At 37.6% G+C, this 23,100-nt stretch overlaps 1 protein-coding gene across 5 annotated transcripts; it reads left to right on the top strand.

Annotated features, from left to right (window-relative positions):
• Positions 1 to 321: 321 nt before the first annotated feature.
• LOC106852647 (uncharacterized) lies at positions 322 to 21,990 on the top strand. Of its 5 annotated transcripts, none has more exons than XM_014875415.2 (13): positions 322 to 405; positions 833 to 1,020; positions 1,210 to 1,286; positions 7,004 to 7,079; positions 10,461 to 10,592; positions 11,435 to 11,558; positions 13,858 to 13,918; positions 14,021 to 14,067; positions 15,174 to 15,249; positions 16,105 to 16,206; positions 16,752 to 17,672; positions 18,483 to 18,593; positions 19,692 to 21,990. In XM_014875415.2, exons 3-13 carry the CDS (start codon positions 1,258 to 1,260, stop codon positions 20,002 to 20,004), a joined length of 1,992 nt encoding a protein of 663 aa, XP_014730901.2. In that variant the 5' UTR covers positions 322 to 405; positions 833 to 1,020; positions 1,210 to 1,257; the 3' UTR covers positions 20,005 to 21,990. The 5 variants fall into 5 exon arrangements, with proteins under 5 accessions (XP_014730901.2, XP_088025277.1, XP_088025278.1 ...); XM_088169151.1 differs by having other exon boundaries at positions 18,552 to 18,593; positions 19,692 to 20,028; XM_088169152.1 differs by lacking the exon at positions 1,210 to 1,286.
• Positions 21,991 to 23,100: the final 1,110 nt, after the last annotated feature.

Raw genomic sequence — 23,100 nt, 5'->3', positions numbered from 1 at the left:
CTGACAATCATCCTGGCTGCCTCCACTGACACCAACTCAGAGCAGCGTGCAGGAGTACACGGCAATAATGAATTTCAGTAGCTTTTAAAACAAAAATAGACCGGCTCAAGCAGGAGAGACGATTAGTCGGCTTTTAAATCTACATCACTTGCACATCCCTGCCTAGCGGATCCGCTCAATTTCCAAACCTCCAGCCGGAGAAGAACTCCGCGGCCGCGCTCCCGCCCCGCGCACGCGCGGAGCCGCCGCCGCCCCTCTCCCCATTGGCCGCGCTCCCCGCGCTCCGCTCCCCGCCCCGCCCCGCCCCGCCCGCAGCCGCCGCCGCGCAGGCGCAGTCGCGGCCCTTTCGGGAAGGTTCTGTGTCGCACCAGCCTTTCCTTCCTCCGCCAGGGAAATCCTGTCCGGGTACGGGCCGCCCGCAGCCCCGCTCCTCCCCGCCCCGCCCCGCCGCCGCACGGGCTCTTCCCTGTCACCGTCTGCAGCCCGCGCCCTTCCCCTCACAGCCCGCCCGCCTCCCTCGACAGCCACCTGCCCGCCCCCCGCAGCCGGGCCGCGACCTCCCCCGCCCCGGTCTCTTTGTCCCTGCCCCGAGCTCAGCCGCTGTGGAGCCCCGGGCCGGCCCCGCAGCCCGTCCTGCCCCGGTGACACGCTGTTGTGAGGGGCAGCCTCATCAGCGTCATCCGTGCAGCGGGAACATGGGGGCCGCTCCCCCCTCCCGCGGCTCCCCAAGGTCGGCGGGCGCCCGGCGTCCAGAGGGATCGGACCCGTCTGGGCTGGGGGGGAGCAGGCGATGGTCCTTCCATTGCTGAGGTGCCGGCCTCGCCTCTTGCAGCTGCCTGGAGGTTCTTCTCGTTGAGACGGGTTCTAACTGGGAGTGCAAGGGCGGAATAGACGGCTCCGAGCCGCAGGAGTGGGACAGAAGGGACTGCCAGGAAGATCTTCGTGTCCGCAGCGCTGCTGCCAGAGTTAGAGAGAAACCTGCCGCCTCTCCTCTCTCTTGTGATCACCTGGAGAGGAGAGGTGAGTTATCTTTCCCTCTTGTCATGCTGTAGTAGTCGAGGAATAGGTTAGCTTACAAGGTGCAGAACTTCAAGCCCCATCTGGCTGCTTGGTTTGTTTTATTTGAGACTCAGCCCTGTGCAAAGGCCCACTGATGGAGAAAGAGATTAGCACCGTGTTAACCGCGCGGTTCTCTCTCCTTTGCTGCAGTGCCCACTTTCACCGCTGCCTCCTGCTCTGCCTGCTCCTGCTTTCAGCATGGTAAAGAAGAATACTATCCCTGATGGGTAAGTATCCTTCACACTAAGCAAGAGGCAGGAGCGGGCATCCCACAGAGAGGGGCACTGACAGCCCCAGGCGCTTTCTTGCCTCAAGCGTCTTCACCACCTACAGACAGGTAAGGTAGGTATCTTCTCCAAGACAGGAACAGCGAAGCTATTCATCCCCCAGGTGAGTATAATGCTCCAACCTGTCTGTGAGCACTTCTCCTTCGTCGGCCACACACAATTCCTTCTTCCTAATCTTTTTGCCTCCAAGTGTATGTTTACTGGGGAAATGGGAGAGTAAGTCCATACTCCTCAGTACTCACGTGTTTGCTGCTAGCAATGGCAGAAGAGTTGATAAGATGGGAGCAGGTGGTTGCATGCATAAGATCAAGGAACATTTTTGTGACTTCAGATCCAGAAACATCCTGTGTTTTTGTTTCTAACAAGAGGACGACAGAAATGTATCAGCAAAAATAATCCCAAATTAACCCAAATGCACTAGGCAGGCTTTCTGGTGACTTGATTTGGAGTGCAAATGTGGACCACAGAATGACGTCATTTAAAACAGATACGGTTCTATTCTTCAGCTCTAATAAAGCACAAAAGAGAAGTCCAAGTCAAGAGTTTTAACCCATGTGTTCTTGATCACATCAACACAGACTTTTTGGATAGGAGGATATGCTGAAATACAAGGGCACACTGTAATGGGGCAATAACTTGAAGTTTATATTATTTGAGGAAAGCATTACATTATGCCGGTTTCAGGGTGAGGGTTAAGTCTCATTAAGAGCAGTCTTAGGAGGAGCAATAAAATACAAAAAACACGTGTTCCTGTAATATTTGCTGGTCTAAAAGCAGTAAATAGAAACAAAAGATGAACAGAATTTAAAAAATAAAGAAGCTGAATTTTTTTCATGGCTGACAAACTCAGGTATTAAAAGTAGAATAAACTTTAAGACAAGCTGTTTTCTCAAAATTTCGATGAAACTTCAGTTACACATTGGATAAAAGTGAGCTAAAGTGGGTTTTTTAAGCAGTGATTCAGAAATCTGAAAACAATTTAATTGTCCGTGTTTTCTTCATCCTTGGAAATTGCAACTAAAAGTTTGAGAATTAGGTGCTCATTTCTCCATTCGTATCCCCCCCCCCGAATTTGAGCTAGAGAAACTTTCAGGTTACATGGATTTCCTAAGTATGGAATAATCAGTGGACTGTACTTTTGACTTCTACAATTGGAAACTAATATCTTTCATGGGGAGAAACAGCTACTGTCAAATATTTGGTTATAAAGTTAGTATTAACTTCTGACAAAGTGCCTGATACTGAAGTGCTTTCAACTTCTCTAGGTAGTTTTTATACTGCTAGGAAATGAAGCTAGCCATCCACAGTAACAGGGGTTTGGCAGTAAAGAAGTTGAAGGCCTTATCAGTCCCTCAGTCTCATGCAGCAGGATGTGGATGTCACCCTTGTGCTAGCACAGCAGGTTGTTCTTCACTGTCAATTCAGTAAGCCGGGAAGACATAGAAGTGAACCCTGGAAGGGACTTATGGAAACTAATTTGAGTCTAGGTGATCCTGCACATGCAATTTACTGGCCCCAGAAACCAGTGTTGGCAGAAGTGAGACTGTGGTACCCTGGAGCACAGGGACAAGTCCAGACGGTGCAGACTGCGGCAGTACAACCTCAATCACCATGTTGTAATAGCAATAGTCTAGCAGTAACTCTTTTGGTTTAATGGTACTGCAAGAGATGAGGAAAGTGACACTACATACCAACATCTTTTAAGACTGACTTCCTGTTAGTGCCTCAATTCTTAACACTTTTAATCCAAATTTCATTATGCTAATTCAAGCAATACAATAAATTGGAGGTTTCAGTTAAGGTGGGTAGGAATAGTGCAACTAAACAAGAAACAGTGAACCTTTTTTAAGGACAACAGGTAATGACTTTAAAATGGAAGAGGTTTACATCAGATGTAAGGAAGAAATTTTTCACTGTAAGGATGGTGATGCACAGGAGTGGGTTGCCCAGAGAAGTTCTGGGTGCCCTTCCCTGCCAGTGTTTTCAAGGCTGGTTCAGTTGGTCTTTGAGCAACCTGGTCTAATGGAAGGTGTCCCTGCCTGTGGCAGGAGAGTTGGAACTAGATGATGTTTAAGGCTTATTACAACCCAAGCCATTCTATGATAAAGAAAGGTATTTATCTTTTTTACCAGTAATGTCTTGGAGCAGAACTATGGTTGGTGTAATGTCCATTGCAGTCTCAAGCCTACAGAGTAGCGCTGGTGAAGTAATTTTGTAGCAAAATGAGACAAAAGTGTAAAAGAGGGGTTCAAGCGACCCCTTGCGCTGCAGTTTCCACATGGAGTCAAGTTCTGATTCTTCACAGTGTCTGAAATGGTTTTATCCTTCAGTAATTGTACACTATGATGTTTGAGTGGAGAACCAGACAGTCCAAGCTGCATAACAAGTCATAAAATGCTATGATGTTTTTATAGATTTATACTCATTTGTGCTTCAGCATCCAAAATCCTGCTGTGGGTATAATTACATAAACTCCAGTTCGGTTCTGAAGAGCATCTGCAGAAATGTCACCTTCTGGCATGTTTCCCTTGAATAGTGTAAAAAATACTGAGTAGGATCTTTTTGTTAGAAGGGCAAAGCTGAATTATTTTTGCATATGTGCTATAAATGTGCTTCTTTAACTGAATTTTTCTTGTCCAGACTTAAAGCATCAGCATTTTCATTTAGACAGGAATATTAAATACTGTGGCATAATGGATTGTGCATGTTCAACAGTGAGTGAGAGAGAAGGATGACATTTCATTTGTAAACATGTTCTCTGTCATCAATTTTGAATCTGGTGTCTATAGTGGTATGGAAGTCACTTGGAAAGTCAGGCTGCATGTATATCATGCAGTATCAGTAGCCAAAAAAAACGAAAAGAGGTTCCAAGTAGTATTTTCTAAATGATCTTGCTAGAGGTGGCAGTATTTCAGTAGTTGTTAAAGTAAACCTTACAATGAATCAATTCTAAAACAGAAAATTTTACTGGAAATTAAAGCTTCCATATGACCTTAACAATATTAATGTTAAAATAAATTATGAAAAAACCCATTTGTTCCATACCTGGCGCTATTAAAACTTTAAAACCAAAGCAGATAAAATATGCAGCTGGATGTAATCCATAATCAGTTTCTTCATGTCCAGCTTGTTTTTCATTGAAGCCTCTGTAGCTCTTAGTCACTGGTACAGGGATGATGGTGCCAAGTCCTGTGATAACACCTCTGACTCCTGCCTTTCTTCCTTCCACTCACGTTCAAGCAGGATACAAATCATATGTCACAAGTCTCATTCAAACTTGCTGAAATGCTTAGTTAAGTCTTTTCTCCTGTAATTCCTGTTTATGTGACCACCTGCAGCTCATCTTTGATCATTTCTGCCTTTATCTATACTTGTTCTGTAAGAGTTTGGCTTTCTTTAGTCCAGCCATTTTTAATTCCCAACCACGTTCCTTTGTTGACAACAGAACAAATGTGAATTTATTTCCTCAGCTAATCTTTGGTTAATTTCAATCTGCTGGTTTTATTTTTAGTTCTGCAGCAGTATGCTGAAATTTCATTTTAAAGATAACATGGAACACATATCCTTTATATTTTTGATGAAAAGTGCCTTCTGCTCATTTTCTACCATAGAACTGTCAGCAGCTTTTCAGTTTCTTGCTGATTGTGCAGATTTTTTTCTAGGAGGATTTAAATGGCTTTAAATACAAGAGAATAAAACCCCAAGTTTATTAAGGTCTGACAACAAACTGAGTAATCCTGGGGTATTGTTCTGTAAATCCCCTAATATGAAAAAACTTCAGAATTTTTACTAAGCCTTTTTTACATTGTTAATTAAAGAAAATAAGATTTTAAAGCTCTTTTTTGATACTTTCTTTTTGCCTTCTAAATGCTCCTATATATAATTCTGGTTTATTTCCACTCACAGATTTCCAAGAGGAAGCAGGTTAAAACAGCACTGAATTTCTGATCTTAATTGAGTCATGTACAATTTACATCTCTTCAATAGGAGTAGATGGGACATAGTCTCAGATTTTTGTTTTCATACTTGACAGCAAGCATAGAGCTACCAGACTCCCGAGTTTACAAATGTGAAAATTCACTTAGGAAGACTTAATCCTGCAAAAAAATTTAGAATTTAGTAAAAGGTTTTATTTGAAACAGCTCTCAGTGATCTCATCTCTAGCTTGCCCTTCCACTTTCTCACCTTGTATCTGTCTTCTACAGACCAGCTGTTGGCAACAGGCTTCCTAATGATGAGTTGTTATTAATGCTTTGTTGCTTTATTTGTTGTCCATTAAACTAAGCACGTGTATGTCTGCACTGTGAGCTTGATCTGTTCTTTGCCTCGTGATGGAGATTACAGAGAGAAGTTGGTGCTAAAGACATGGCTGTAGGAGATTGTCACATAATTGCTTAATATCAAATACACGTTGGTCACTCTGCTTTGTGTTTCCTTTGTTACTTCCAAGCATCTCTGAATGGTGATGTTGTTATTTATATACTATGAGAAAAATAATTATAGATATTTCATTGAGATTTTTTTTCAGCCAACTTCTAGGTTTTTTATGGTCTGATATGGGAATTTTGAAGAAAGTACTCAGTGGTTAGAATATTTTAAAATTTAGTATTCAGTTTATTTCATTAAATGATGTAGTTTTATGAACATTAGAAAGGAATCTAGAATCTGTTGGATGCTCCCTTCAAAGGGAGAGATTAATTTAGGCATTAATTCAGAAAATTGCAAGGGAATAGATGCCAGTCTTAAAAGAATCTAGTGGAAATGTTTTGTATTTTAATAGTTGAGGTATTGGCCAAAAATGCAAAAAGCCTGTGTAGATTTTAGATCATCTAGCTGCACATTTTTAGGTTATAGAGATAATTTGCACTTGCAGAAGAAGAAATAACAGTTCTAAATTTAGTAAGTTACCTCTTTGAAGGTAAAATTGATCTGCTGACTAACTTGTTTTCTTCTTCAGATAATGCTTTTCATCCTTTTTTAAAAATTGAAACCTCTGAAAAATTATGTATCAAGAGCATTTTCAGTACAACATAGAACTTGTACATACCAGTTCTTTGTGATTTTGGAATTGAGTGTTGTAACACTCAAGTCTTCTTACTGATGATTTGTGGTGAGTTTTGGTGTGATGGAATATCCTCTGTATTTTTCAAAATGGTGAGAGAAATTTCAATCAAGAGTGTTTCCTTGAAAAAGAAGCATATTACAAAGGAAACATTTTTGGAAAATACAGATGATTTGTATTGTTAATGAAAGTAAACTTTGCACTTCATTGTCAATTAACTGATTCAAGTGTGCTTGTTGCAACTTTAAGGTGTTTGATTTAGTCAAGTTCAAAAATGTCCAGCAACTACAACAATACATTTTTGCCTGTTGAACCTTACAGATCTGCTTTGCTTTATACTGGTGTTACTTGTTTGTGAATGTTATCCTGCCGTTTTGAGGAGAGGAATTTCTTGGGAGTTGAAGAAGAAGGAAAGAAAAAGTCTTTTCAAATGTCCTGGTGATACTTTGAAACTGCTTCATGGAATAATTGCAGATTTCAGGACTTAATTCTACTGTATGATAACAGCAATTTTTATGTGCTTTGAGCTGCAGGTGTCTTCTGTTGAATCATGCAGCTTGAAGATATTTAAAAATTAATATTTCTTTCCTTACAGATGGCGGAGTTTGACACCAGTTGGACAGCCTATACCAGGAACAAGATTTATTGCATTCAAAGTACCTTTAAAAGGGGTATGTATGAAAATAACTGCAAATTGGCTGTATTTGATAAACTGCAAAAGTAATGAAGAATAGCATAACTAAACATGAAAATTTCAAGAAAGCTTTTTTAAAAAGAATGTATTCAGATTTAGGCCTTTCAGCCATCTGGCTTTTAAAATATAATTTTCTGTATTTTTCCTTATTTTTCTTTATATTTGATGTTACTCTTTTTATTTATCTTTTAAAAATAATCAAGCTTCTAAATCAATAAGTATAATTCTTTTGATCACTATTAAGTGGCCTAAATTAATAATCTTATTAAATATCTTTTCATGACTGTTTTAAGAAAATCATATGGAAGAGCTCACGATACGAATAACAATCTAGGCAGTGTAAGACAAAGTATAATTTTATGGAAATCAAGCACTCATTGAAGGATGCCAGCCACTGCAGAACTTCGAAAATTATAGATTCAGATTGGCAATTTCACAAGCAAAAAGCTTCAGTGTTCTAGTGGAATGTATTATAGCTAAAAAAGAAGTCTTCATAGAGTTCTTCTATTTTACTAATTAATTAATTTAGAAGTACTTTTATTAGTATTTCCTTTAGAATCTTACTAACATTAAGTGCCATCCTAAGCTTTTAACACTGAGTTAAATCTTTAAATTCTTTGATTCTAAAATATGTGGAGGTTGTCTTGTTGAGACCGTTCAGTTCTTTAGTGCCTATGCCTTTTTGGAGGCATAAGGCAAATTAGTGTTAATTTATACAGAAGGGCAAATAAGACAAGTGCTGCTTAAATTAACTTTTACAAGTCCTTGCTTTAGATACAGAGGAAATAAAAGTTTCTGAGCACTTTTAAAGAAAGTACAGTAGCCTGACATAACTGTAGCAGTTAAAGGGAAATGTTGTGTCTAAGCTTTTGTCCACAGATTGCTCTCTAGTATTCATATACAAAAATTTTGGTTCTTTGGGTATGTTATTACCCATTATGTTTTCAGTCACCATTCAGTTCAGTTTTATTTGGAATGACTGAAGTGAAATGCAGGCTTTGCTTCCTGCAGCTGCTTTTACAGCTTTAGGATGATGGTTTGGTTCCTTGGACACCAGGGATCTCATGCTTAACGTGACAGGTTCTCCAAGACGTGGATGGATTGTACAGCAGTCGTGTGATTTTCCACCAAGACTGCCAGTCAAAAAATCAAGCTGTGAATATAAAATCCAGTACAGTTATAATTGGCTTCGTTGCTCTTGCTACAAGGACCACTCCACATCAGCATGTTACTCATTTCCTGTCTACTGATCTCACTGGGGCATAGAGCTCTGCTCTGGGAAGTTGTCTTGGCCAGACATAAAGTCTGGTACCCAAGGATGCAAAATCTGTAACATTTCTGTCCCTTCAGTTTATTCAGTCTCAACTATGCAATACAGAGAAATGACAAGTCTGCCAGAGACCATGTGCTTGAAGGTCATGGAGTTTGTGGCAGAATGCACATAAAATGTGTAACTGGCTAGACTGTGATGTCTTTGCAGAGGTAGTCAGTAAATCTGTGTGAAAATGCTGAAGACCTGATTGGTTATAGTTTGTTGGAAGTCCTATTATATATTAAATTGGTGGAACAGACCTCTTAAATATGCAGCAGTTTGCTTCTTTGCTATGTATTAGGAAATTGATGATTGGTGATTTCGTCCAAAGGAAGACAACATATATTTTCAGTATTTGAAGATACAGGGTTGTTGTCTTAGAAGATGTGCTGTTCAATAAAGGTCATGTGTTTACTTGGAAGGATTTTCTGTCCTTCCTTTCACATCACCATTATAACAGTAATATTGTAGCACAGTAAGAACTGGGCAAGTTCTTTCCCATGCGATTAGGAAGGTTTTTAGAATTGGTTCGGATTTCTCATATTCTCAAAGCCCTATTAAACACCTAAACTACTGAATACTCAGCAGGAGTTTATCAGAAAATTCCAGCAAGCCTTTCAAAACAGTATTTCATAACACATTTAACTGTCTACTCAATCAGTATGTTTGTAGATATCTTATTTTTGTAAATTACATTCCTCCTCAGCTTGTGTCATGTCATATAGTAAAAATTCTTTCATGTTCTACCACAGACCTTTTGCAGATTCACCTTTGTCACCTCAAAGTTGTTCAGTTTCAGATTCTACTAAGAGTCACTGCTGAGTAGCAGTGACATAACTAACTCATTTCATTTTGTTTAAACTTCTACAACCTCTGCTTTTTTCAGTGGTGCACTGGTGTCTGAAATACCTAGGACTGAATACTTTATTATATCCTTTCTATCCTCCTCCTTTCAGCTCAAGCTTCCTAATCACATACCAGCTTTGCTACGGCTGCCCTGCTGTTTATTCTTGACTTTGGTTTCCTGTCTCTGTTTCCAGACTCGAGACAAGTTCTTGCTAGCATTTTACATTATAATCTGTACAGTCAAAACAAGGAATGGTTAGTTACCCTATAGCATCTGTGGTTCTAAGAAATATGTGGTCTGTGGCTGCCTTCCTTTCCAATAGTTCTGAGTTCAGTCTGCTTGAATTTCTTGTTGACAAAGGAACTGACAGGTGGTTGAGGCTGCTGCATCTTTTGCCACTGTCTTTATTGGTTCTGGCTGAGCCTGTGTCAAAAGGCTCTCACAATGGACAAGTGCACTGTTCAGAGAAAATCCAGTCTTGAGTATATGAGGCATTTTCATACCTAAAGTGAAGAACACATTTCAAAAAACACAGCTACAGTAGGGTGAGTAAACATTTTTCTCACTGTTTGTCAAATGAAATGAATTATTCATTATCCACCAACACACAGCTTTCTTAGTCACGATATTTAGTCTTATTTAATATTTCCCAGTGCTAAATGACATGTAAGTACACTCTGTCAAGAGATGAAGGAGGGATAAGAACGTCTGCACAACATTTGTGGCAAGAAAGTTAAACCTTTAGAAATGAACTCTTGTATCACAATTTCTTATGCTTTATGTGAAATACACTTTTAGTTTTGAGTTACTGTGAAGGACAAAATTTGTTTGGGGGAAGTAGATTGTAGTGTTTTGCTTTTTAGTGTGTATTTAGTTACATAAAAATCAGTGTGTATATATATATATGCTGCATTTTTCAGACTCTTTGTATCTATCAGAGTTAATTTTAATAATGTTTGCTAATATTGTACAAGCAGAAATGCTCACATTGTCTTGCATTTTCATCTAAATAGGAATACATGAATTTTTCTTTCTTTTTTGTTCCTCTTACCTGTATAATACATGGATGTGGTACTGATAATTAAACACTCTCTTCTAAATATTGATGTTTCCTAGTGCTAATTAAAACAGCTGAATATTACAAATGTCTTGTTATTAGATCGTAAAAAGAAAATATTTTTTTTCCATTTTCTTTGTAGGCAATTAACCAGAGGCTTACCCCAACCCAGAAATTTACACCAAAAGATTTAATTGCTGCAATGAAGGCCCTAAATGTGGAGCTTGGATTAATTATTGATTTAACATATACCACACGATACTATGAAGTTAAGGTAACACAAGCCTAAAAAAAATGTAAAATAGTTACTGCAGCTTTTGTTTGAAAGTGTTGACACATTTCCTTACCTTGAATTGGAATAGACAAGCCATCTAGACTAATTTCAAGTCTCCAATAGAAAATAAATGTTTTATCACAGAGGAAATAGCTCATTCTCTCAGCTAGTTGCATTTATGGCTTATTAGTGTTTTGGTAACTCATTCATTCAGTAATGGATGAAGACTTCAGTGCCAGGCACTGCACAAAAAGTGCAGAAGAGTTATACCCTGTATCCTGAAGATACTCTCATTTATTCCTAAGTGGTTCTTTTTACTGATCCTCAGTGGAATCCACTAAAAAGGTGTACATTTTTAAACTACTTTATCAGTTTAAAAGTTTTTACCTGTATGGTTCAAAAAATTGTGATAAATCAGCCTCCTAATGAAAAGGAGAATAAATGGCAATGTTATTGGCAGAATGCAAATCTTTGAATGCACATGGGGTCTAGGCATTAAGGGAGTGAATTTGTGGGTGTGTACATGATTGTGGGTAGGAGGGACAAATACTGCTAATAATTGTAAAACGTGTTAGAATGGAATGCCAAGAATCTGCTCCCTTAGTTAATGTGCAGCCTTATTAGCAGGGATAAATAAATCTTCTGTAGGAACTGTTCTTTGTCTAAGATGGTCTTTAATGTGGAAATGTTACTGGTAGTTTCTGAGAGTGCATCTCTATACAATTGTGTCAAGATTGCTTTCAGTTTCTGTTCAGGATTTGAACAACTGGTTTACACTGTCATTATGTTATATACTGCTTAAGGTTTCTCATTTACCATTTGCGTTTTTCTTTTGTTGTTAGGATTTACCTAAAAGTGTGCAGTATAAGAAACTTTATACTGTTGGACTTGAAGTCCCCGATAATGCCACTATCCTACAGTTCAAAAAGTGGGTCAGAAAATTCCTTTGGGAAAATGCAGGAAATGGTAAATATCAGCATCCTATGATGTAAAAAAAAACCTCACCAAAGTTTTATTTCAGTACTAACTGTGTCATTTACTAATTTCAATATTGAATAAAATTTGTGATACCAGGATCTTGGGCTTTCTACAGCACTTTCTGCTTTATTATCATAATAAGATCCATTATGCAAACCTCTATGTATCTCTTTTTAAATCAAAACATGTTCTTTTCAAAAATGACTGGTAACTTAAATACCTTTCCTAATAGTGTTACATTTGTGTTGTGTCAAAGTAAGTGCAAGGCCTTCCTCTGTCTGACCCAAATTGTTTGCCATCAGCTGAGTGTTTTAGCTGCCAGCCCTTGATGGATGTTTTAAATAGCACTGGGTCTGTGATGGCACTGGGCACTGATCTGTATGAGCAGCTTCAGTCCATTTTGTCTGATGTAGTAGTTTTTTTACTTGTGAGTCTCCATTATTGCTCTCAGATCTGAACATTCTTGAAAATTTGATTACAGACCCAGTGTCAGTGTTTCCACGGTGTGGCTGTGCTGCTGTTTCAGTGTCTATGCAACAGGACAGTTCTTGCTGAGATTGGATAAGGTGCTTTTTGTGAAAATAAATTAGTATGTATTTTGCCACAGTGTGTTTGTAGTTTTAAACTTCTCACTTCTTTTGGTAGTGATTCTTTGTAGGCAGATTTTGTCTGTTTGTTTATCCAATAATGGTGGACCATTCTTTCATGATATTTGCTGTGGTTCCTTGGGCATTCTCTTTGAGAAAGTAGAGATATTAACTGCCCAAGTGATTTTACTGCAAAGCATAACCAGGGTCTTGCTGTGAGTAATCAACTGTTTTGTGAAAAAGTTCTGACCTAAATTTCAGGTATGAGAGCCTGAATTAGAACTACTGGGAAAATGAAAAAGTGTAAGAAAAAGCCTTTTTCCTTGCTCAGGAAGTTAGTTTGTACATTCTTCCTTTACTCTTTTTTGGCTTAAGGAAATTAGCTGGTGATTATTAGTTTTCTTTCGGTTTGGATCTAGTGTGCTTTTCTGTGTGACAAAGAATAGTCTGTATCTGAATCTGAACTTGAGAGAATCAATTAGTGATTCGTTACTGCATGTTGACCTGCAGTTACAGCTCATAAGGGCATTTTGGCAGAGCTTATGTGACTTCTGACTTGAGAGAACTTTGCTCCTCGAAATTCGGCCTCTGTTCTAGATAATCCCTAAAATATCTCAGGATTCTTTGTACAACTACTTCCTGAGAAGGTGGGACATTTTTAGTGTTTGAGTTGTTAGGACATCAACTTGTAATGAACTTGGGTGGCAATTTGACTGTTGTGATCTGTGGCAAACACGTTTTGTCTCAGTTATGTTTTATGTCATTCAAAAGTTTATCAATGTCCTGTTTCAAAGACCACCTATCAGTACTGCCTCTGCCAAAACTTTGTTCTTCTGATGATGATAATTTTTCTTCTAAAATCTAGCCTAAAACTCTTAATCAGTTATACATTTATTCTTATACCAGCTTTGCCCTTTAAGTATTATTCTTCTCTGTCCCTACTATTACATTCAGTATCTCAGATTTGGTTTTACAGACTGAGGCAAGCTTCCTTCTTTTATAACCATCATAGAAAGGGCTGCCTTTCTATATATATTGAACTTATTTATTTTTTATTACATTTCTATATGAATATAAATAGTCTGGATGGGATTTTACCAGTGCCTTGCATGATCATATTAGAATTTCCCTATTTCTGTTAGAAGTCTCTCATTTGAAACACCCTAGCAATAGTAAGTTATTCTGCTTTTTAGCCTTTGGCCAATTAGTATAATCTTTTTTTAAAAGAAAAAATTCTGTAGAGATTACTGGTCCTTTTTTTCTCCATGTATTTTATACTCCTAAGAATTTCGTACTTTTGGGTGAATTATGTATAAGTTAAGTTCCTCAGTTCTACATTTACTTGTTGAGATTTGCTTTCAAACCCATATTTTATTCTTTTTCTCCCATTACTGCAGTGGCTGAGGTTGGGTGCTTTACCTGCCATCACTCTTTCTTTTTTCCTACATTCTGCTGGGTCAATCTCGGCCATCACAGGTTTGGAAGTAGTGAGCTAACAGCTGCTAGAGATCCAGCATGGAGAGGCCATGTGTCCTGTCTGCATGTGGCTCTTGTTTTACAGGCATGACAGTAGAATTTGTAAATAGCAAGCATTATTTATCATTACTCTGTTAGAAAAGCAGAGATTTTTTTTTGTATTGTGCTAGCTTTCTATTAATTTCACTTTTTGAACTATTAAAGAGTCTTTCCTTTTTTGATAGAGAAACTCATTGGAGTGCACTGTACTAATGGAATTAATAGAACTGGCTACCTTATATGTAGGTAAGGCTGTATAAAAGCAGAAATCATTCTTCACAAAAAGTCACATCCTTACATTACTCTGTATTCCCTTTAGGACAATAACATAGTCATATTTTTCTTCAGGTATCTTATAGACGTTGAAGGCTGGGATCCAGAGGCAGCAATTCAGGGTAGGTGTATAGTTTGAACTAAGGCACATGTTGGGTTGTACTTCACAATTACTAAAAATTCAAATACTACAATTCTGTTTTAGTATCTTTTCAGTAATTTCATGTGCTGGCTTATATAGAAGATTTTATAGCTGACTGTTGATTCTATTCCAGGCATGACTTGAGCAATAGCAAATTGACAGCATAGGAGTATGTTTTAGCTGCCTTTTTTTTTTTTTAACTTGAAAGAATTTTCAGTCATAGTTTGCTACCACTGCTAGTTTCAGGTTTTTTTTTTTTTAAATGCTGCAATGATGCCAGCTTACTGAAATATTTAATGCCAAGTTAGAATTGTTTAAACTTCAGCATTTCATGGGTGTCCTGGTTTAGGGCAAATCTGGGAGGAAACCTCTGAATGGGGTCCCTCTGGGAAACAGATTTAAGCAGTCCCTCTCGCAATTGGTTCAGGGAAAAATATTTCCTCTGAGAGAAGTGGAAAAAACCCCCTGTTTATTTAACAGGCAAAACACTTCCCAGCATAAAAATGAGCAATACTAAACAGCAAAACCTCTTACCACTCCGAAGAGATGACAGATTCAGCAGAGTCCCTTCTGTGGGTTGCAGCACGGCTCACTCAGGCTGTTCCCAGTCCCTCCGGTGCTGGGAAATGTCACAGCCCAGGTCAGGCCTGGTGGGACACAGGTGTGAGCTCCTGCTGCTCCTCTGGGTTTTCAGTGCAGAGCAGGTTTGGACAATTCCAAGAAAAAGGAGGAAAAACACAGTCCAGGGAACTATTTTGCCTCAATTGGTTAGAAAAAAACTAACCAAAAAGCAAAAGAGAGCTCTCTCCTGCTGTCCACTGCAGACAGCAAAGTCTGTGAGCAGAAATGTGGGGGAGCCAGTGCAATCTCTGATAACCAATTCTGCACTTCTTCTCTCCCTGCCCTTCACTCCTGGAACCAATCTTAAAGCTGCAGAATTTAATATTCAACACCAACCTAACAGATGATTTGGGGATACAGGCATCATACAGTCACCCCAAGACAATGGGGAACAGAAACTTGTGTTTGACATTTTCATGGCTCAGTTTGACCACATTTCATTAGGCTTTACTTTCTTTTCTTTAGCTTTTGGCGATGCCAGAGGTCATCGCATGGATGGCCTCGTGTATCTCACAGATCTCAGGACACAGCCGATGCGAAGGTAAACAAAAGCTTCATGTCTTATGCTTAAGATTTTCCAATACGTCTCCTGGCATTTTTAAAAGTTCACTTCCAGTCCTAAGCCAAAATTATTTCTCTCTTAAGCCTTTAATATGAAACTACACGTAGATGCAAAATACATGTGTAGTTGTTTGTGTATTCTCAGATGAATAACATGAAGTGCAGTGTACTTTGTTAATCTTTTGAATGTATATGGTTCAAAAGATCATTTTAAATCTGACAACTACTACTGAACATTGTTCTGCTTTTATCATACTGTGACAAGTGTATTGAACCTGTATTCTCTCAGAAGCTGAAAGGAGCCACTGCAAAGATGTAAGTTCTGTGATCTGCCTGCTGTTGTTGCCACTGTAGAACAAGATATTAAAAAAAATAGAGCAGTTTTAAGAATAAAAAAATATGGGAAGTGGAACATTGTTCTTGCCCTTTCTGTTCCTAGTAGTTGTATTTCTGACGTTTAAGAATGTTATGCTTATCATCTTCTAAGAACAGCCAACCTTTACGTCTTCCTAAGGTATTGGTGCCGATGATGCCTTGTAGCAGTAAATTGATTTTAAAATTAATACCAGAATGATTTGTTTCTTTTTAGATTAATTTAAGGTCCTTTGTTTTGCTCCTGTTGTTGTTTCATGGTCTGTGCAGGATTAGGTTGGACTCATGTCAGATTTTTAAAGCAAATTTACAAGATTAATATTTTCTAAGTTGAATGTAAGTTTTACTTGACATAAAATTTCTGTCATTCAAAACTGAAGAATTTTATGGGAGTGGGTTTTTTTCTCTGTCAATAGTATGCTTTAAAAAGGAAGCTTATGTGAGATTTTTTTTTCCCTCTTAGTAACCTTGGAATGGATGTATGGGATGCAGATGAAGATATTATCCCACCACCACATGCCATAGAAGGATCTGTAGAGCGGTTCCCTAATGAAGATTTTCAGGGGTAATAGGCTGAAAAATGGAATTGAAAACAAAACAAAAAACAACCAACCGAAAAAAAAATTAAAAAAAAACACAAGGGAAAGAATTGTTTCTTATTGAAAATACTGTAGATACCCAAGAGAGATTTTATTAATATAGCCTACTCATTTAAAATGTATTTACAGAAATTGACAAAACAGTGACAGGATAAGGGTAATAAAAGGAATGTATGTTGTTAGAAGTCTGTAAGTAATTAACTCACTTGGGAAAATTCAGTTTTACTTTGCTGTCCTTCATTATTCTACAAAAATCTGCAGTTATTTTTAATTCATTCTGAATCACTGATTTTGCCTGTTTAACAAGTACTGTAGAATTACAATTGAATGTTTGTCACAGCTTCTGCTTTAGTACTGAAGGTTTTATAATCTTACATACAGTTTGGATTATTAGTAATTTTGATACCTTCATTTTTGCAATGTCTTTCATGTAAATTCTTGGTTACAAAAGAATTGTTTTCACTAATGACTTGTAGCACTTTTAAGTATGATATTCAATACTTCTTAACAGGTCTGGGAAAAGATTAAGAATTTATGATGACCACTCCCACTCTTACAATGATTTGCAAGGACAGATGCAGTTGCGAGATTTTGACTTCATTAATAAGGGGCCTGGACAAAGACGAAGACCATTTCATGACCATCAAACTCAGGATGAATTAAGAGCATCAGTGCAGATGAGAAATTGGGACTACAATAGGGGACCAGAACAAAGACAAAGAGCTTTTTCTGATCACCAGTTTTATGATGATTATCAAGAAGACACACAACTGAAGGACCTAGACTTCGGTAACAAGGGACATGGACAGAGTGTGAGACCTTTTCATGGGCACCAGTTTCATGATGATTTTCAAGCAGACAGACAATCTTTTGATTTCAACAGAGGCCGGGAACAAAGGCAGAGATCTTTCCCTGACCATCCATCTCCGAATGATTTGCAGGAAGACAGGCAGTCGAAGGAGTTTGATTTTGGTGGCAGGGGCCGTGGCCAGAGGCGAAAACTGTTCCATGACCACCAATCTCGTGATGAATTTCAGACTCAAACGCAGTTAAAAGAATTGGATTCTGCCAGTAGAGGTCCTGGCCAAAGACTAAGAGCCTTCCATGACTACGAGTCACATGACTTGCAGACACAGAGGCAACTGGGAGATTTTGAATTTGTTAAGAGGGGTCGTGGGCAGAGGTCGAGACCTTTTAATGATCACCAGCCTCGCAATGACTTAAAAACAGAGATGCAATTGAAAGATTATGATAATAAAGGTCCTGGACAAAGGTGCAGACCTTTTCATGACCCTCAGCCTTACGATGGCTTACAGGAACAGACTCAATCAAAAGATTTTGATTATGGTAATAAAGGGCATGGAAGAAGGCCAAGGCCTTTCCATGATCATCCAGGTCACAATGACTTGCCACATGAATGGTGTTCAGACAGGTAAAGCATCCTTGAGCTGTAAGAACAGAATTAGAGAATAAAAGTGTTTTAACTTAAATTTCAAATTAAGTATTTTAAAAAATACTTTAGAATCAGCCATCCTTGTAATATATAAATGATCAGTTCATTAACTTTTCTTGTTTTGACTTAGGGAAGGGTTTGATGTAAACTGGTGTGTTGCACCTTCAAAAGCCAGTGTCTCCTTAATTAGAAGGTTGTGCTTCTTTAAAATTTGTGTTTCCTTTACCTTTTAGTCATCTTGAAACAAAACTCTTGTCCCATGTTATTTTGTACAGAAACTTATACTTAAAAAGAAGTCCTCTGGATGGAAGAGGGTATGAAATTATATTTATGCCCTCACTCAAACACAGATAAACAGGAATGCTACAAGGAAGTTTGATTTGCCTTTGTTTATTCCATGAGTTAATAATGTGTGAGACATTTGCTCCAGAACTTGCATTATATTCTCACAAATACATATATCACTTATTAGTAAACTTACTGGGTTCTGACATATTTCAAAACACTTTCAGTATTGCAGAATGTATTTCAGATTTATTGGACTAGTTAAGTTTGATTTAATTTGTTCCATTAAACAGCTAAAACAGATGATGTTATTACAGTGAAGCATATGATTTTGAGGTATTAAATTAATACAGTTATTATAGTTTTTATTAAAATTTTAAGTAATCTTTATTAAAAGAAGAAATATTATTTCATTTCAAATTGTTTCATTTGATGTGTATTTTTTTACAAATCGTACAACTGTTGGCAGTCTTCTTAACATGCAATTCTTTTGGTTATTTACAGAAGTCAGTCCTTTTCTTCCCATGACAATGTACCAGAACCTCATTTCTCCTCATCTCCTTCACTTCACAGGGATTATGGGTCTGATAATGATGACTTTAACAGAAATTACAGGTAAGTATCAGATATCATACATTGTTTTCTGACTTACCTTTGTAGTATTACTCCCCCTGTTTCCCAGCTAAAAAATGCAAATTAACTGCACAGTGTAAAAAAACCTGTGTTAAGTTTTTTGCTTAAATGCAGCTTAACCCTTTGGATGTGAGCACTGAGCAAATAATGTGATTAATTTGTGGTCCATTGATACTGAGTTTTGAGTGTGATTATTGTGTGAATTGCTGACCTAATCATTGATATGACAAGCACAGTTCAAGCTACTGAACTACATATGAAAATCAAATATTAGTAAGCAAAAAAGCAAAACACAGATGCTGTATTTAACTCTAAAGCACTGTGTACAAAGAGCTAAGGACTTTTACTGTGCAGGATGGTGAGACACTGGACTGGGTTGCCCAGAGCCACCATCTCACATCCTTTAAGAACGGACATAGCCCCTGTACAAACTCATCTAATGACACTTAGTTTGAGGTGACCCTAGGTACTTCTAGAGATCCTTTCCAGTCTAAGTGAATCTATGGTTCAGTAAGGGAGAAGATTCTAAAATTTTAAAGATTGTTTTGAATTGGCTTTATACACCACTTACTTTACCAAGGAAGGAAGGTATTTGAGAGCAAAGAAAATTGAAGCATATATATATATATACATACCATATGTATTTTATAGGACAGTAAGCCTTCTATTGCAAAAGAATTAATAATGAAAATATTTTCCTAAGTATATTATTGCCTATGTACTAGAGAGTTATTGTTACGTATTGTACACAAAAATGAAAACACAGACTTGGGAAAAAACATCCCTAGGTAAAGATATCCTCAGTAAACAGGTAATTTTAATTGTAAATAGCACTTGAAACAAAACTTCCTCTAGTAGAATTACTGTCAAGAGCTGTAATTTTAATCACTGGAATTGGAAAATTAATACAAACAAGTTTGCAATATCCATAGAGAGGATTTTCATTTCAGGGTTTAAAAACAAGAATAAGGGTTTGAATTGTTCTTTCAGTGTTAGACAGTTAAATTCTAGTGGTGGCCATCAACAGTAAATCAACTGGTTCATTTCTAAGAATTTCACTGTTCATATTTGTTCTTGCAGTAATCAACCACATTGTCCTGAAGACAATAGGAGAATGCATCCCTCAGAGGAATTTAATAGAGGAAAAAACAGATTTGCACCATACTCTTCAAGAACAATGCACCCATCTTCATCCATACACCAAGAAGATAGTTCAGTAGACTATGAAAGAAAGCCTTTTCAGGGTGAAACTACCAGAAGCATGGAACAAAGTAAAAGATTGCCAGTTGTAACAGTTGATTACAATTATGGTCTGCCACTAGATTGTGGACCTGAAGAGGAAGAGATATCACATTATGATTTACCACCAAGAGACCACTACAACTGGAACTGAATAAAAAGGACAGTGTTTGCTCTACTTAAAGTTGCTTTTACCCATTTTATTTTGTATGTGGACCAATTTTTTTTTAAAGCAAATTAGTTAAATGAAAATTTCAGTAGTAAAGAACAGGTCTCTGTTGTAAGATTAGCTTCTACTGATGTTTGGTTCTTTAAATTTATTAGTCTATATTTGTTAAGTGTCATTGGAGACAATGTCTCTGTACACATGGTATTAAAGCAGTCCTTCCTTTTAGTGAAATTGCAACCCTGAAACAAATAACCCCTTAAAACAAACAACTTTCTGAGTGATTGTGTTTGTTTTTTGTTTTACAGTTCTTTAAAATACATGTGATTTCCAGATGCATAATAAAACATTGCACTATGAGGTAGACTAGCATTGAAATTATAGGGAAAATGCTTAAAAGTGAATTAAGCCAAGTTGTGTCCAGTTCATAATTTAATTTGAAAACAGAAATTTGAATTAATGCTAACAATCACTGCAGCATCACAATTTACTTCCATATTATTTGTACCATCCACTGAACTGATGTAGTTGCATTCTTTTTCATAGCAGAATTTTTCCCAGATTGCTAAGAACATGTAAGCAAGTGGAGTTCAAGTATTCTAAATGTCAAACTTGCTTTTCAGTAATTGGAATATCTCATCCTGATTGTGTATTTTTTTCCTGATCTCTTAGGTTACCTATGTTTCAGAATAGCCCACTGCAGGTAAATTTCACCAGTTTCTCAGCAACCAATCCTAAGGAAGGTAGGTCATGTATGTCACCTTAGGTGTCTCGACTGGCCAAGGGCACTGGTGCTGATGTACTTACACCTCCTTGTTTGTCAGTCATATCTGTCCTACTCCACAGTTCTGTCTTTTACTAGTTTCTTCTTACAGCAGAGTAATCAGAACAGAAGGCTTCTTCACGTGAGCTCCTTTAAAGTTATGTATGGAAGTCTCCTGAACTGCCTGTGGCTCTCACAAAGGTAATGCAACAAACAGTAACTGAATTTATGCCAGCAGCTGTACAGTAGCACCAACAGCTCTTACTATGGATAAAGAAATCATTCCATAGGATGGAAAACAGTATTACTATAAGACTTAGGTAAATTAAAATACCTACATTTTTCATTATTATTACATTTTAATGAAGTAATACTATAAAAAGCATCACAGAAATAAGGATAAAGGTAGACCATTATATTAAAATAAATAATTGAATGCAAGCTACTTAAGTCATACAGTTAAGACACTGCCTTAAAAGCAAAGCTTTAAAGCATCAAGCAAGAGGGTGTAAGTATACACTAGAAAACTGGAAAAAAAAGCGTTCATAGTCAAAACCCAGAAAGTTGGGGTTTTTTTGCCTTTAAGTGGCAGCATAAAACCCAGATTTCTGGATTCGTGGTTCTATACTAAATAAGAAGTAGATTGGAGTATCTTGTAACTCTTGTTGTTTTGTAACACATGCAAATATTTCCCCCAGTCAAAGGACTCCATGGATATAAATTCATACTGCAAATGCTTCACTGCCTGTGCAACTGGTAGAACAACTTTGGCTTTGTTCATTGTGCAAAGTAAATAGTTTTGTCATTTTCACAGCAGCTTTATATTTCCCATTAAATTGTATTTGCCATCAAATCTGATGGTGAGCTTCATTCATGTGGTCTCAGGAATGAAGCTCTGTCTATATAAACTGGTTGTGGAACTGAACACTAAATGTTAAGAAAAGGCATTTGTTCTTTCACTTGCCTTTTTTTCTTTTTTTAAATTGAGCTGTAAGATGAGAATTTTTATCTAGACTTCTTTATTTGGAAGCAAGAAAGATCTGTAATATGGGCTACTATAGTGCTAGATCCTTTTAAAAATCAACAAAAAACCCACCCTTCCTGGCATTCTCCAGCAGGGACCCAAGAATTAGAGACTGATACTACAAGTTTGAGGTTTTATTCTACTATGTATGCAGTATTCATAAAGTGAATAAAGAGCAGCAAACATTTGCCCTTTGTATTTTTGTTTTGGGGTTTGTTATTTAGGATTGCAGTGACCCTGCAGTCAATCCTTTGCTACTTCAGACTGGAGAGCTGAAAAGCTGGTGCACTGGAAAGTTCAGTGAAGAAGAGCCATGGTAGAAGAAGTCAGGATCAGCAGCAGCTCTTAGCAGCCCTTGTCAGTTCCTGCAGGACCCTTTGAGGGTTCAGATGCAAACAACCAGGTGGTGCAATTCCTGCTATTTGACAAAATATTTGTCACTTTCCTACCTCTATTGAATGTCTCTCTTCAGGGAATATTGTTAGACACGTTTCCACAAGTGGTTTTGAGAGGACTGTATGGAAATAGACATAGTTTTGTTTGTTTATAATTTACGATAAGGCTTTCTACCCTATTGTTCCTAATGGAATTAGGCAGAACTAAGCCCACATGATACATTATCAACTCCAGCTGACATTTACTTCAAATTCCACAGTTGATTCATCACTGTAAATTCACATCTGTACTATTTAATTGCTGATTAAATTCACAGGGTGGAGAATGAAATTAAATTAAATGTTTCTTGTTTTTTAAGAGAATGTTGTATTGCAGCAGCACTCATAAATAAAACACAATACTTTTATTTATTTCACAGTTGTACAAAAAGGTCATAAAATTTTGCTGGTCTCTTTTGCATATGTTCTCAGCAAACCTAGAACTAGCTGTTGTTGTATCACAGAGTATAAAAAGCCAGATAGTGTTGGTTTCTCACTGCCCTGAGTGTGAAATTTTGAAGAAAATAACAAGAATACAGAAAATCCAGATTGAGCACAAAATTATTTAATGAAGTTGTAACAGTTCTAATATATATGTATTGAACTCAACTCTCAGAAAACTTCTTTTCTGTTGCTGAAGTCACATTTTCATTGGATTTTTATCAGATGGTGAAGCCTTTGTGCCAGCTTGCCCTGAGCTGTGATCATCCTGAGTTAGGAAGTGTTCAAGTGATTTCCTGGAAAACACTGAAAGTTCAGGTGAGCTCTGTGCAGAAGGCTGATTCCCAGGAATGGCTTGGGAAAAGGAGAGGTCAGCTCCAACAGAAAACCAGAACACAAGGATACAACTAAATTTATATGTA

The sequence above is a fragment of the Sturnus vulgaris genome, chromosome 8, assembly GCF_052056855.1.
Source record: "Sturnus vulgaris isolate bStuVul1 chromosome 8, bStuVul1.hap1, whole genome shotgun sequence".
Lineage (NCBI taxonomy): Eukaryota > Metazoa > Chordata > Aves > Passeriformes > Sturnidae > Sturnus > Sturnus vulgaris.
Note: the sequence above shows the minus strand (reverse complement) of the source record. Positions and strands in the feature narration are given on the sequence as shown.